Source organism: Engystomops pustulosus, chromosome 7, assembly GCF_040894005.1.
Source record: "Engystomops pustulosus chromosome 7, aEngPut4.maternal, whole genome shotgun sequence".
Classification (NCBI taxonomy): Eukaryota; Metazoa; Chordata; class Amphibia; order Anura; family Leptodactylidae; genus Engystomops; species Engystomops pustulosus.
Genome location: NC_092417.1, coordinates 111,523,213 through 111,539,610, shown reverse-complemented (window position 1 = coordinate 111,539,610; position 16,398 = coordinate 111,523,213). Strand labels below are relative to the sequence as shown.

General features: G+C 42.0%; 1 protein-coding gene across 2 annotated transcripts; it reads left to right on the top strand.

The window, feature by feature from the left end:
- Positions 1-4,938: 4,938 nt before the first annotated feature.
- On the top strand, positions 4,939-14,757 carry GCSH (glycine cleavage system protein H). Of its 2 annotated transcripts, none has more exons than XM_072117568.1 (5): positions 4,939-5,122; positions 9,475-9,554; positions 10,500-10,563; positions 12,864-12,995; positions 14,151-14,757. In XM_072117568.1, the coding sequence occupies exons 1-5, from the start codon at positions 5,011-5,013 to the stop codon at positions 14,246-14,248; spliced, it is 486 nt and encodes a 161-aa protein (XP_071973669.1). In that variant the 5' UTR covers positions 4,939-5,010; the 3' UTR covers positions 14,249-14,757. The 2 variants fall into 2 exon arrangements, with proteins under 2 accessions (XP_071973669.1, XP_071973668.1); XM_072117567.1 differs by having other exon boundaries at positions 4,945-5,122; positions 9,472-9,554.
- Positions 14,758-16,398: the final 1,641 nt, after the last annotated feature.

Sequence of the window (16,398 nt, the reverse complement as noted above, 5' to 3'; positions counted from 1 at the left end):
CAGTCTGATTGCTGCAATGTGTGAACGCACCCAAAGAATACTGATCAAAATTATGTAACACTTTCAGATATCTGCAAGTTATTGTACTGTGTTAAACGGGTACCTGGTGCTGATTTACTTCATTAACTGACAAACCCTATTTAACTGGCGCATAAGTTTCCAGTTTTCACTGACTTTGCAAAAGGCAAAGGAAATGACTTGTTGCTTGTTTCAAGTCTGTGTTATTTCATCTTTACAACATCACAAACTCATTTAAGTCCCCCAAAACAAATGGAACAGAGAACAGGATAGAGCAGAGAAATTCCAGAATTTTCAACAATGCAGCTGAATTGTTTGACAATTCAGCACTGAACAGAGTAAGGATCTGTCTTGTCATACAATGTCTCAATGTTTAACCCCTTAAGGACGCAGCCATTTTGTAGCTTAAGGCTCAGCCCGATTTTTTGGATTCTGACCTGCGTCGCTTTATATGGTTATAACTTTTGAACACTGTTACTTATCAAAACGATTCTGAGATTGTTTTTTCCCCACATGTTGTACTTCATTTTAGTGGTAAATTTTGGCTGATAAGTTTTGCGTTTACTTACAAAAAAAAAGCAAATATGATAAATTTTTTGAAAAATTTGCCATTTTCGAAATTCAAAATCATTGCGTTTTCAGGCAGATAGATTTACCACCTAAATAAGTTGCTGAATAACATTTCCCATTTGTCTACTTTACATTTTCATAATTTCTGAAATGTCTGGATAATTTATTTTGATGTCACGCGGCTTACAAAAAGAATATCGCTTTTCCGGATTTTCAGAATTGACTATTTTGGGGATAAATACAGTTTTGAATGAAATTTTACATATTTAGCATCAAAACCCCCTATATAACCAACCCATTTTCAAATCTGCACCCCTCAAGCTATCAGAAACCGCTTTTACGAAGATTGTTAACCCCTTGAGATCTTCATAGTAATTGAATCAAAATGGAGGTGAAATTTAGAATGGTCAAATTGTTCCCTTATACGTTCATTTAGCACTAAAATTTACACATTTCCAAAATATAAAAAGAGAAAACCCACCATACAATTTGTTCTGCTATTTCTCCTGAGTGCAGAGACCCCCCACATGTGGCTGTGACTTGTGTTATGGGGGCACAGCGAGGTGCAGAAGGGAAGGAGGGCGCTGCAGCTGCCAGGATTTTAGTTTCCTCATTGGCCCCTTTTGAAGGCTATAAAATTTTCGCTTTTTCGTTATTTGGGCCATGTGATGCCATTTTTTTTGCGCGATGAGATGCTTTTTCCATTGTTACCATTTTGGGGTTAGTATCACCTATTGTTGAAAATTTAGGAACTTTTTTTGAGGGCAGGAGTAGAAAAGCATCAATTCTGTACTGGATTTTTTACTTTTTTTTTTTTTGTGTTCACCGTATAGACTAATAATCATATTATCTTCATTCTATGGGTCGATACGATTACGGGGATACCAGACATGAATATATTTTCTTACGTTTTACTAAATTTGTCAAACAAAACCCTAATGTGGGGAAAAATCTATCATTTATGTATTGCCGTCTTCCAAGTGGCATAACATTGTTACTTTTTTGGCTACGGAGCTGGTTGATGACTTATTTTTTGCGGGACATGTTGTACTTTGCACCAGTATCATGTCGGAGTACACATGGTTTTTTGATCACATTTTATAGCATTTTTTGTGGGATTGAATAGCTAAAAATCATAATTTTTGGAAGGTTTATAGCAGTTTTTTTTTACGGCGTTTATCGTGGGGGTTCAATAATGATTTACTTGTATTCTACGGGTTGTTACGGACGCGGTGATACTATATATGTGGGGTTTTTGTTATGATTTAGACTTTTTTGGGGTTATATGTCTCTTTATATGTTATGGGGCTTATGGGCATTTTTATTGATTTATTACTTTATTTTTTATTGAATAACATTTTTTTTTTAACTTTTTCACTTTTTCCACCATGGGAAATGACCAAGCAATCATCTGATTGCTTGTTCATGATAATACTCTGCAATAATCATGTATTGCAGAGTATTATCAGTGTCAGCCTATGCACTTGCATAGGCTGGCACTATGCCAGTAAGATGACGTCACAGACGCCATCTTACTGGCAGTGCCTGCAGGCTGTGCTGGGGACCAGATCGGACCCCAGCACATCCATAGCAGCGATCGGTGCCCCCCGAAAACGGTTCGGGGGGGCCGATCGTGGGGGAAAGACACCCCAGAGACATGTTAGATGCCGCGGTCGTGCTGACCGCGGCATTTAACGGGTTACACACCCGCGATCGGAGCCGACTCCGATCGCGGGTGTTACACTGGGGTGCCGGCTATTAGTTACAGCCGGCACCCCGTGTTTCCCCATGCCGGTTCGGCTCTGATCCAGAGCCGAGCCGGCATAAGCGCCGTGGCGGATATATCCGCCACTGAGCGCTAAGTCACTGCGCTCCGTGGCGGATATATCCGCCACGGAGCGTGAAGGGGTTAAGAGTATTTTGGACTAAAAGCGTAATGACCAAACCTCTCATTATTAGAAAGAATCAAAAGACTAGAATCATCTTTGTTGAGTAGCATGCTCTGTGGACAGAGAAGTGGTCCACAGTTCATTTTATTGATAAAAGCAAGTCTAATTGGAAACATGGGGGCACAGTTCCGCGGACTGCATTTCCGTGGGGTTTCCAGACTATTTCCGCCGCATTTAACAGGGGTTTTTGGGGCACGCGATCGGATTTTGGCGCAATTACGCTGACTTTCATGCAACACAAATTGGGGGCATGGCCGTCGGACAAGCCGACTGATTCGGACTAAGCACAGGATTTAAAATTCAAATTGTGTCGCAAAACAAGCACCCACATTCCGCAGGGAAGAAGATGGTGAACTCCGGTGGACCTCATCGAGGAAGCATTATATAATATAGAAGTATTATAGTAGTTATATTCCTGTACATAGGGGGCGGTATTATAGTAGTTATATTCTTGTACATAGGGGGCAGTATTATAGTAGTTATATTCTTGTACATAGGAGGCAGTATTATAGTAGTTATATTCTTGTACATAGGGGGCAGTATTATAGTAGTTATATTCTTGTACATAGGGGGCAGTATAATAGTAGTTATATTCCTGTACATAGGGGGCAGTATTATAGTAGTTATGTGGAAGTGACAAAAACAGGCTGCGGGCTCCAGCAACATAAGAGTATATGACTCCGTTTTTTAGTATAAAAGTCCAAAAAAAGTTTATTACAAAATCTTTAAAACTTGCGATGTGCAAGGGAAACAGGCATGGATACACAAAAACGTGACACAAAGACAGAGCTTGCGGTAACACGTTTCGGACTGTAGCCAGCTAGTCCTTACTCATACCAGGTATAGTAGTTATATTCTTGTACATAGGGAGCAGTATTATAGTAGTTATATTCTTGTACATAGGAGCAGTTTTATAATAGTTATATTCTTGTACATAGGGGGCAGTATTATAGTAGTTATATTCTTGTACATAGGGGGTAGTATTATAGTAGTTATATTCCTGTACATAGGAGCAGTTTTATAGTAGTTATATTCTTGTACATAGGGACAGTATTAAAGTAGTTGGCTTGTATATGGGAGAAGGTATTGTAGTAGTTTTATTTTGTATATAGAAGACAGGATTGAATGTGTTATTGTAGCAATATTCCTGTACATAGGAGGCAGTATCAATATATTCTTTCTCTGAATTGTACATGTGTTGCACAGGGGAAAGGTATTTAAGGCTTATCGGGTCGTGTGTTTGCATCATTTACTGATCGACAGGTCACATTCTTTGCACATTAGATTCACTTACTAGCAAAAGATGTTCTTGTTTTGCATTAAGGCCATCTACCAACAATTTGTCTGTTATAACCCCACCCACATTATCTGACCACACCCACTTGTTTTGACTCCGCCCATAAAATGTGGCCACTTTTATAGTTTTTTCCATGGCCGTTTTAAATTCCCAGTCCGCCCCTGGCTGAAGTCATTCATAGCAAAGGCCTGTGCACTACCTACTGATCCGTGCTAAGGTTACTGCTGTAACCTTAAGGACAGACAGGGGAGCTGGTGTGGGGGGACTGATGTTTAGGAGGGAGGCCACAATATGATGGAGAAAAATGGGCTTCAATATGAGGAGAGGGTGAGGGACCGCAATATGATGAAGAGATGAGGGGGCAACCATATGAGAGGTAGGTAAGGGGGCACAATGTAATAATAATAATTCTTTAGTTATATAGAGCCTACAGATTACACAGATTTCTCTAGAGCTTGCCAAATTGATCCCTGTCCCCACGGGGCTCACAATCTAATCAACCTATTAGTATGTTTTGGAGTGTGGGAGGACCTGGAGGAAACCCACGCAAACACAGATGCATCTGTGCAGATGTTAACCTGGATGGGACTTGAACCCTGGACTCCAGCACTGCAAGGCAGAAGTGCTACCCATTCGGCCACAATGTAATGCACTCACAATATGCGAAGAATCATAGGAAAACAATTTCAGGGGAGGTGAGGGTTCACAATGAGGGGGAGATGTAGGGAGGAGTACAGCGAGAGACTTATAAACAGTGGATCAAAAGCAAAGGGGGCATATACCAATTTGGTGGGAGGGGGGGGGGGGCAGCCACAGGAAGGGGCTATACTAGGGGTTGGAATAATGGGTGGGGCAATAACCATCACCTTAGGCACACAAATGATCTCTTTGTGAAGTTATATGCCTGCATGTGGTGTGAATGGTTGTCTGCCAATACATCCTTGGAGCTAATGTATGTGGAGAACATTGTCCTGCACGTAGGGGAATCAGACAGCCACTTACAGCCTGGACTGTGCTATTACAGCAACCTGCACTCTGCAGCAGCTTCCTGCACCGTCATATTTTCTCTACAACAAGCCTCCGGCCCCGCCCCCCTCCGCGCCTGCGTACTAGCACGCCGCGAGAAGTGGTCGGGCACGCGCAGCACTGGCTGGAGCAGGGTGCGCGCTGGGAAAGATGGCGATGAGCGTGCTGCGCGGGGTGAGCGGCGTGTACTGTGCTGCACGTCTGCTGCCGAGGAACTTGTGTCCTGTCCGGAACCTGAGCGGAGCTGCTCGTCTACTCGCCGGTGAGTGCTGATGCCCCGTGCATGACCCTGAGCACTTGTTACACAGTCCATGGTGACCGGGCAACTAGCGGGCACTGCCTGGCACCGTGCGGGCTCATTCATTGCAGTGACACCGGGCACAGTCCCTCCCATTGGTTCTTACTAGTGGAGCCTGTGATGATAGCAGTGTGGCAGGCAGGTCGCATCCACTAGTTCTCCCACATAAAGGTCATTGCATAACACTATATTTGGTGTTTCCCTTCCTCACCATGTTCAAGATCTCTGCCTGCTGTCAGTGAATAGAATGTTATTGAAAAATGTTATGTGATTATCGTATTTCTGAAATTTGCAGAACTTTCAGTACTTGACTGGAACAACATAGAACCTTTGGATAGAGAAGTTAGAGTCTAAGGATGGTAGATATGTGGGTATTGTGTGTGGCATATGTCCCATGCCGAAAATATCTAGAATTGGGCACATCCTGCATTGTTTCTTGTCCATGTCGCAATGTTCAGTCCCTACAGATTGGAGGCATGGGCACCCCTGAACTGGCACATCACAGTAGCAGATTGACCTGTGATAAAATGATCCCTATTGATCTAGATCTGTGTCCCATGGGAAATACATTGAGTGCCACTATGTAATCCTTGTCATGTACATTATTTCACACTTGCCCACTGCAGGCCGTACCATCCAGTATATCTTCAGTACTATGTGCTGATTGAATGGATCTGCAGATTTCTCTGATTTTACTGTTATAGACCTTTGCTGGGATCCAGTATTTGTTAATGGGCTTCTCCTGATTGCCTCACATTCCTGCAGTCATGCCAGCGCGGTGCAGAAGGGGCCATGGGCACATAGAGATGGGACTTCTTCCTCTGTGGAGTCACTAAGTGCAAAGTATGAACATCAGGGGTGGAGGAAAGGTTCACACACATCCCCTCCACACTTGTGGGAACATTTCTTGGTGTAAATGGAACCTATTTTCACTCTGGGGCATGTCCCTTCTTTCAGGATTTTAATCCATGGCAAGTTCTGAATGGAATGTTCTGTGATTTATCCGAATCCTTGCAGGAATGTGGAAGCAATGGCTTCTTCTGTGCAGGCAAAGCCTCCATCTGCTGATATCTATAACCTAGTGCATAGTCATAAACCTAGGACACTATCTGTCTGGTAAATCCTATATGTAAGCACATTGCTTGTTCTCCTGTAAATGCCTTATTTCTGTAGTAAAGTCCGTCCCATCATGTAGAGTCAGGACTTGTTCGCTCGGTGCAGCCTCAGATCTGGTTTAAGCCAGAGATTTCTCCCTGCAGTCACCGAGTATATAGAGTGTGAAATGTTTTGTGGACTGCTGATGTGTAAGGAAAGGAATCCTAACCATTCTTACATACTACTGCACTGCCTGCTTGCTATATTGCTTCCTGAGTGTAGGGCACATTGTACATTTACACCTTGGATTTCTCAGAGAACTACTTGTATGTGAGGCCTGTATGGCTGCTTGGGTTTGTAGCCACATGACACAATGTAACCTAAACTATGAGACAATGTGAACATATTTTTTGACAGTATATCTCTGAACAGATGAGGAAGCTTGCAATATTTATAGAGTTAAGCATTTGAGAAAGTATTTCATTAAAGGAAACCTATCATGAATCTGACAAATGAATACACTGGACCGCTGTAAGTTTGGTCTGGCGTTCACAGCACTATGTAGTGCAGTGTTTGCTAGGTTTACCAGAAAGTTCCAGGATGAAGGATTGTAAACCAAGTACTGACATACTGGTGTGTGCCCCCTTTGGCAGGATCTGCTCTTCTTTCAGGTTTTTACAAAATAAAGGCTATTAAAATTATGCAAATGAGCCTGCAGGGCTCCAGGTTCCATATGTGTTAATGGACCCTGGAGCCCCTCATTTGCATAATTTTTAAAGCATTCTTTTCTTGAAAAAAGAAGGGCATAGGAAGCTAAAAGAAGAGCAGATCCTTCCAGAGGGGACAAACACCAGTATATCACTGCTTGTTTTACAATCCTTGATCCTGGAGGTAGATGTCCTTTAAGTTCTCCAGTTAAAAAGGATGTCCGACATTAATAAAAACTTTGCAGGGTGGGGGGCTGTGAAAACAAATCTATACTTGATTCCTTTGGCGCTTTCATTGTCACTTTCCATTGCTGCTGTGCCCATGCCGCCCATCTGGCACACTCACCAGGCACTGGAGCAGGAGATGGGTGGTTTTCATAGGCCACTAGAAGTTATTGGAGCTGAGGTGCCTTGGCCCTTTTAACAGCCGGGCACGGCAGGGACGGACGGCGGCATGGGACACCAGGAGGTGAGTATAGGTTTATTTTTTTCCACAGCCGCCCACCAGTAAAGTTTTTATTAATGTCAGACAACCCCTTTAATAAAAGGTGTACTGTCCCCATGAAATGCAGTCCTATATGCAGGCAGTATGCAGGTGGAGCTGAGCAGATTGTACATAGTATCCTATCTGCAGGCCGCATGTCATGGAGTAAAAGGACCAGAGCAGATTGTACAGTGTCCTATATGCAGGCAGCATATTATAGAACAGGAAGAGCTGAGCAGATTGTACACAGTGTTCTATCTACAGGCGGCGTGTTATAGAGCAGAAAGAACTGAGCACATTATGCATAGTAAAAATACTCCTCTTAGTATGAAATGAGGGTTATGAAACTTTCAGTAATACAAATACTCCACGCTTCAGGACCCCAGACCAAGCAGTAGCAGACACCAAAGGCTGTCATGCATAAGAATATTTTTACTCAATTAGGGTTATTTTTTAGTTTACATTAGATATACTGAATTACTGAGCACCGGTCACATGACCTTCCATCGGGTCATGAGCCGCAGCCTTTTAATGTCCCTTCACTGCTGCAGCACCTAACCCGATGGAAGGTCATGTCACCTGAGCTAAATAATTCAGTGTAGGCAGCTGGTGCTCCGGTCACATGACCTGTAGCACTAAGCGATCTTCCACATGGTGCCATCGTCAGGATTGCCATAGGGATGTACGTACCTGTACTGTACCGCTCTGATGGAGGGAGGGGAAAAAGCTTTTTTGGAAGGGGTAAAATTGCCTGTACATGCGTTAGTGCATTTTATTTCTTAATTTGGAGAGGCCTATTAGGAGCTTTGTGGGCAGTTCTACTGACTGACCGACTAAGGAGCAGGGATTTAAACTAAATGTGAAGACCTCCGTCCCTCCTCCCACACCCTATCCTCTGTATGCCCTTAGGCTTCAGAATCCATACATGATAGGATGCCATAAGCAGAAGACTTAGTCTCTTACAGAACGTCAGTGCCAGGGAAATGCTTTTCCTATTCATTCGTGAATAGATCATCTGGATGAAGCGGTGGGGAGACTGTCTCTTTTCCCCATAACATTATTATTAATCTAAATATCAGTCTGTCTTTTCATGGTGACTGGGATATCAGATATTTGCAAGATAGATTATGATCACTTTGCATGAAATATACAGAACTTTTAAAGGAAATCAACCACTGAAAATAATAACAAAAATAGGCTTGAAATACTCACCTTCGCTTCTCCATCTAAATCCCGGTATTGTCCGTCATTAGTCTTGATACGTCAGGATCACCTAGAAAAGAAAGTTTTAATTAGCAGTACAGAGCATGGGGGCGAGATGTCTGGCACTCCGGGCTGCTAATTATGCACACCCTCACCACCTCCCTCTCCCATGCTGGGGCGTCAACTCGGTAGAAGGAGGTGGCGAGGGCGCGCATAATTAGCAGCCCAGAGTGCCAGACATCTTGTCCCCGTGCTCCGTGCTGCTAATTATAACTTTTTTTTTTTCTAGGTGATCCCGGTGTCAGATGTCAAGATTAGAGACAGACAGTGCCAGGATCAATATGAGTAGAGCGGAAGTGAGTATTTGTAGCCTTTTTTTATTTTCAGTGGTTGATTTCCTTTAAGACCCCCATACACATAAGAGAAAAGTCAGCCGAACCAGTGTTTCAGATGTATCCAGCAGACTGTCATCATATAGACCACATTTATACATAAAACATAAGAGCCGTGTTCAAATCCTACAACTAGCCCCACCACCAGCAAGGGAGAACGGATCCAATATACTGTAAGGTGTTTAATATGCTAAGCAAAACCTGCACCCAAAAGCATATTTTTGGAGACATTACCCCCATGCATCATATTGTGGTAGCAGCCTGCGTGTCTTGTATAGTTTTATCATCAGATGCTAATGGATGTATATTTTTTCCCAGAGCTACATCCTATCCTTCATTGATAGTACTGTGCAGGAACTCCCTTTCCTGTCAGCATTTCTCATTCTTATATTTGGGCACCTGACACCATTTCTCGTGTTGCTTCCATTTCAGCAGCTCGCAAGTTCACGGACAAGCATGAGTGGATATCAGTGGAGGACGGGGTTGGAACTGTCGGAATCAGCAAATTTGCTCAGGTATTGACTTGTTTATGAAATGTTACTGGATGTGATCTTTGACATCTGTAAACTCACGGCCACAGGAGTCATCTTATCTGTTATTTTATTTTTGCCTGAACTTTGCCTATTTGTCTTAACTGGTGTTTCTTTATCAGTCACTAGTCAGCAGCGGTAACATTAGTAACATGCAGCTTACAGTAGGTTTGTATGTGTGGGTTACTTCATACATTCAGTGACGTACAATATCTTTGGTTATGGTTCAGTCTTATAACTGAAGTCGTGGCTGTTCTCAGTCACCCCCATTGAGTTGACCCATTTCCACATTTTGATGTCAATCTGTACTTTATGCTGCTCTGCTGACATCCACAAAATCAGGCGTTACTCCAAGCCTAAGAATTTAGTCCTTTAGAGATTAGATAGAGGGAGTGTAGATCTGCAGGATCTAATGTTTTTTTTGAGACATGGGGGCCATAGGGCCATTTATTGGGCCCCTTACTGGCATCACATCACTTCCACTGCTTTAACCACTTTTGTCACTTTTTCATTGCAGAAAAGTAGTGTGAGGTACTGTAGTGCCCTGTCTCCAAGCTATTCACTTCTGATTGGTCAGCACCATGACATGGGTACTTTCTGTAGGTCCAAATAAGGGGCTTCAGATCCTGCTGGAGGCAGTGTCTACTAGGATGCCTGTCAACATCTAATACAATCCCTTCAATGCAATTAAAACGTTGCCACAGTTTCCGGCAGTGGAAAGTCTAAAAAGTAACTCCTTCACATACTATACATTTACACTACATAATTTTTTGTTTATTTTACAAATTAACAAGTAAAAGGAAAAAACTGAATACATTTTGCATTGCCATAATTCTGCTAACTTCTAGGATAAAGTTAAAATGAAAAGAACAATTGTGGAATTAAATATTTGGAAAACCAAAGTACAACTCACTGTTTTTTATCTTTCAGGAGGCATTAGGAGATGTTGTGTACTGTAGTCTTCCTGATATTGGAACCAAATTCAATAAAATGGGTACGTTCCTGTCTTTACATGTCTATAGTGTCTACAGTACTGTTCCTCTTGTGGATATAAGAGAAAGATAAAATTAGTTTCTGAATTGTGGTTTACAGTTTTAAAACTAGAGTCGCTCCTCCAATAGCATTTATATAAGTTCAGTGGGGGTTCAATACCTGGCACCTTCACCAATCTGTCTAATGATCAGTAAAAATAGTCTAGGGGCGGAAGTAGCCATCTACTTCTGCCCATCATACTGATGTCGCTTCCACCCCCAGTATACAGCAGATGTCTACTTCCGCCCCCAGGCAATAGCGTGCGGCCATCTTAGTACACCTTTGTTTGAGCAGCCTGCACGCGATGCGAAGGGGACTTCTATGCAGTGCTGTGCACGTGATCTTATTGTAGGGTGCGTGGTTTTAATCACACAGTTAATAGCTTGCAACTTTAATTTATTATTCTACCTGTTTTGCCATTAGTATCTAAATGTATATTTAGTGTTCACTTTTTCACCTGTATGTAGGATGTCTTGATTGGGATAATCACTGGCCAGTGGCCAGATGAGTCATGTGTATTCAAAAAAGGAGAGAGAAAACACGTTACAGGCGCCACATGTGTGAATCTGGTTTAAACAGATTAATATTCTTTGAGTGAAAAATTGCTCACCTATTTTAGTTGTACTATCGATACAACACGAAAAGATTGCTTTAGGATCACGTCCAGAGAGGTATTGGGCTGCTTTCCTGGGTTTCATGTAGGCGGTGCGTTCATGAAGAGGATACAGTGGTCAAATATGGGGTTCCAGGATGATCTCGGCGCCAATGACTCAGTCGTGAGGAAGGATATTCTTCGATTGCATATTTTATTAATAAAGCTTGTAAAACGCGTTTCGAGCCCGAACTGGGCTCTTCATCAGTTACAGTTAAGCATAACATACAATGGACTGTGCGGTTTAAATAGTGTTTTTGGAGCGAACAGATGCGCATTGTATACTGTATTGCAGTATATAGCCATTTTACAATGATTTTTAATAGCCTGCCCTCTGGTGGCTATTAGAAATAATTTCACCTGGCAAGCCTACGAGTCTCAATGAGACTCTAGGCTGCCAAAGCAACCGATCGCCGACCTCCGATGATGCTCCAGGGGGCGGCGATCAGGCATCCAAGATGGCGGCGCCCATGTAAAGGTAAGTTAGGAGCCGCGGTCGGGTTCGACCGGGTTCCTCTCGAAGGATAAATTCAATACATATAAGACCAATGTGGTGTTCGATGTTGGTGTATAACGCCGTAACATCGAGGGTGGCCAAAATATAATCATCTTCCCACGGCATTTTCTCTAAAATCCGAATTAGTTGGGAGGAATCTCTGAGAAAGCTGTCCATTTTCGTCACATATTTTTGAAGGAAAATATCCAGATAATGTGATAAGTTGCTGGTAAGGCAATTGGTATTAGATATAATTGGACGACCATCTGTTCGCGCCAAAAAACACTATTTAAACCGCACAGTCCATTGTATGTTATACTTAACTGTAACTGATGAAGAGCCCGGTTCGGGCTCGAAACACGTTTTACAAGCTTTATTAATAAAATATGCAATCGAAGAATATCCTTCCTCACGACTGAGTCATTGGCGCTGAGATCATCCTGGAACCCCATATTTGACCACAGATGAGTCATGTGACATCCACCTAATGGACTTTATAAGCTTGCTCTATACTCCCTATGCCGGTCCGCTTTGTTTTGAGAAAGAGGTGTCACCCCGAAAGACATTCAATGTTCTTATCTTGTCATTTTATTGTATCATTGGATACTTTGTTTTTACATTGTTTTATAATATTAAAACCATTTAACTTTATTTGGAGTAAGAGTCGAAACTCCTTTTGATATAGACACTGTACCATTATAGTGCCTGCTTTCAGCACCTATAGGTCTGGCCTATGTTTGCCAGTTCCTATTTTGCCCACTCTGTTGTATCCCAGGTTGATTTACCAACTAAAATATACAACCTCAGGATTTGGAAATAACACATTATTGTTGGTTTTAGGAAATCAAGACAAAGCATGATAAATCAGGGCCACTTTCTAATAGATACATAGACGTTCAGGGATAGTGATTCATCCTATATCAGTCAGCTCTACGCGGATTACTCTTACATCAGGTGACCTCTGTATTCTAAATGAACAGTCAAAGATGATGCCACAGTGGGGTATTGCTTTTATTACACTTTACATTTAGTAAATTGTAGTTTCCTAACACATGCAGAGACAGAGAATAAATGTAACATGTCCTTATATAACACATTTGTTTCTTGATCCTAGATGAGTTTGGAACATTAGAGAGTGTAAAGGCAGCTAGTGAACTCTTCTCTCCCCTGACGGGAGAAGTTACAGCAATAAATGAAGCGCTGGTGGACAATCCAGGTTTGGTGAACAAATCCTGCTATGATGAAGGTAAAAACAATGGGGGAGATTTATCAACCTGTCCACAACAGAATTCTGTCTTAGTTTGCACTTAGAAAACTGTCTAAAACCCTTTATAAATGTGGTGTAGACAGTTTTTCTCTCCTTCAACTAGCTTGACGAAAAGAGCGTGGCCTGTGAAATGGGGTGTGGCCTCGTGCCAAAAAGGTCCTTGCCCCAGAAATACTGCTGACCTGGCAGAATTGTGTCCTAATTTTCTGGCGTAAAGTAAGCCATCTAATATGAGGTGCAGAGTACGACTAGACAGATTTATCATCCAGCATTAGACGCTTCTATAAATCTGGTTCAGAATAAAACTGTCTAGTCTCTGCACTGTCCAACCTTAGGACACTTTTTTATATATCTGCCCCAATGTCTTGTGATGACTGACATCTAGAAAAGCCAGACTTGCATACCTGTAAGTGATGGTATTTGAGCTTCTGCTGGCTGTACCTCACACTGTAACAAGCCAAATTCAGTAAAAATGTGTGTGGTATGGTGTGGCATCTCCTGAAGCCAGTTTTTAGGCTGACTTGCCAGATCAACTACTCATGGTCTAACGCCTAACCCCCACACTGATCAGCTTTGATGCTTACAGTTTGGTACCTGCTGTTAGGAATTAGATACACAGTGATTATGGCCTCTTCCTCTCTGTAGTTGCTGCAGGCTCATCTCCCAATCAATTTAATGAGAGCCAAGCCTGCAACACTTCACAACAGCCACTACAAAGCAGATGATGACATTTGCTTCAAGCTTTGTTCACCGTGTACAGCAGATGGAGAACATCTGATGTGTACAGGGTCCAGGTCTCGGACCCCTCACTAATCAGGGATTGTTGGTCTAAAAATTGCATTGGAAACCCTTTTCAGTGCATGCAGATTTCTTAAAATGCCTTTAGAACATGGGAATAGGCTTTATTTTAATACTACTGCATTAAAGTTGGTTTGAAAAGTACCTGCTATTGGGCACTTCAGTACCAAGGGATGTGAGTGGTACTATGGTGTCACGGATCCAAACTGCGGTGGAAAGTAAATTCTGTGTGTTGATAGAAATCTTAGCGTGACACACATTTAATAGACTCTGCCACCATTCTCAGCTGGCTGAGATTTCCGAAAGCCTTATCTTCCATTTTCCTCTCTTGTACAGGATGGTTAATAAAGTTAACGGTGGAAGTTCCCTCAGAGCTGGATGACCTGATGAGTGAGGAGGCCTATGAGAAATATGTAAAATCTCTTGAGGACTGAACATGGCACAGCTAGTCATCGTAGTCCTGTTTAGAAGCATAGTGGTATATCAGGGCACATGCCCTCAGGTTGGTGGACTCGCATACTACAGGAATAACTGATAACCAGTCTTTCCCTCCTCGTAGCTTTAAGTTGAACTGGTCGACAATGAAGAAACTTCAGGATCCTGTTTCATTATCTTGTCCTTTTTATAAAGAAGAATCTATCTGAAAATTTTACAGTGTAAAAAAATCTAATTAACAAGATGTTAGTCCTTTCATGCTGGGTTTTTTGTCCTGTTTTGGCTGCAGAAGAAAAACTTTATTACACTTTCCAAAGACTGTTCTTTACTTCAGTATTGAATTCTCATAAAAGAAAGTGGTTATCTATGATGGAAATAACGTCTTCTATAATCATGGTGACTGGAGCTAAATCTTCCTCTTCAATAATATTGTGTAATAAAAGGATAATCTTGAAGATTTAGCTGTTAATGTTTAAATGGATATTAAAATCTGTAGTTATAACATTTATCCACAGAGATGTCTTACACGCTGGTCCTGGCTCAGATACCCACACCTTAATCTCTTAGCTAGGTATAATGGAAAGCCTTTGAGGAGTCTGTGGAAGAGCAGAAACAGCAGAGTAAACAGAATTACAGAATCAAAGATCTGGGGGCTGCACGCTCATCAGTATAAATGTGTTGCTCCGAATGCTCATTATCTGGCTACAGGTTATGTCCATCATTGAGTAAAGGGGCAGCACCGGGTGGCATAGAAACAAGACAAGCGCACTGTGAAAGTAATTTGCATATAAATTCTCCTTTTTTTGTAACAATTATTGATAACTGGGAAAAATTATCATTTCAGTCTGAAAATGTAAAAGTGCCCTACACAATGATTATTAGTTGTCTGAGACTTAGATTCAATTAACATGTTATACAACCTTTCGAGAAACTCTGCAGAAGTCTGTAGACCAGTGTATGTACATGATTTGTGCACACTTTTCTATGCGCTTTGTAATATCCCAATCATTGTGGGGGGCTGTGAGCGAGTCTAAAACAATTTGACTTTTTGCTGGCAAGATAGACAATTTTTCAACGTTGTCTGATTACATAGCAACTATGAGAAGGAGCAGTAGGTCAAAGTAGCCAAGGAGAAAGAAGCACTTTGAACTAAGATAAATCCCTGCATTTCTTGTAGTTATTTGTACTTTTGATTTATGCAAAGTTTGTGTTTGTGTCCATATAAGTGGAATACATTAGAGAAAATGAATTCAGTTTGTTGCAGGTTGATCTGCTTAAAGGACATCTACCACCAGGATGAAGGACTGTATGCAAATGAGCCTGAGAGGCTCCATTAACATGGAGCCTGTAGCCCCTCACATTCATTTGCATATAGTCCTTCATCCTGGTGGTAGATGCCCTTTAAAGGAAATCCCTTACATAGTGCTGTAGTGCTCCTGGTGCAGAATATGTAAAGCTGAAGAGTAGGAACATTCTGTTTACAGAGAACACTTTAATAATTCCTGAACACAGAAGCCCTGCAGTGCCCGAGGTAGGTAGATGTGCAGAACTATGCACACCTCTTGCAGCTTGAGCCGGTGCTCATAAATGGGAAGGGAGGAGAAGAGCAAAAAGAAGCTCCCCTTGAGCTGTGGGAGGTGTGCATAATAATCCATATAGTGAGCTTCCGAGTAGTTCTCCAGGGAGTTGTGTGCAGGTATTATAAAAGTATTTTTCTCTGCAAACAATGTACTTGCTTTGCAGATTTTATAGCAGTAGCACCACAGCATTATGCAAGTGATCACTGCTCACAACCACTGAGGAGAAGTGGTTGATTTCCTTTAGGGGTTGTTTTTTTTTTTTTTCAGGAAACAAGTTTGGCTCTGGGGCCTAAACTTGCTGGATCGATGATGTAACCCACACAGAGCACAAGAACGGGGGTTCAAGGTACCTTGGTTGGACCGTAAGATGAGCAGACGGCAATGCATGTCCGTTCTGCTCCATTCATCTTTATGGAGCTGATAGAAATTACCGAGTGCTGCAAGTACCCCTTTAAGGTACAACTATTTCTCATTGGACTTAAACACCATACCCTCCACAGAGCAGATAAATACATTCTAAAGAGATGTGCACTTATCTCTAGGCTCTGATAACATGGAGCAATAATGGA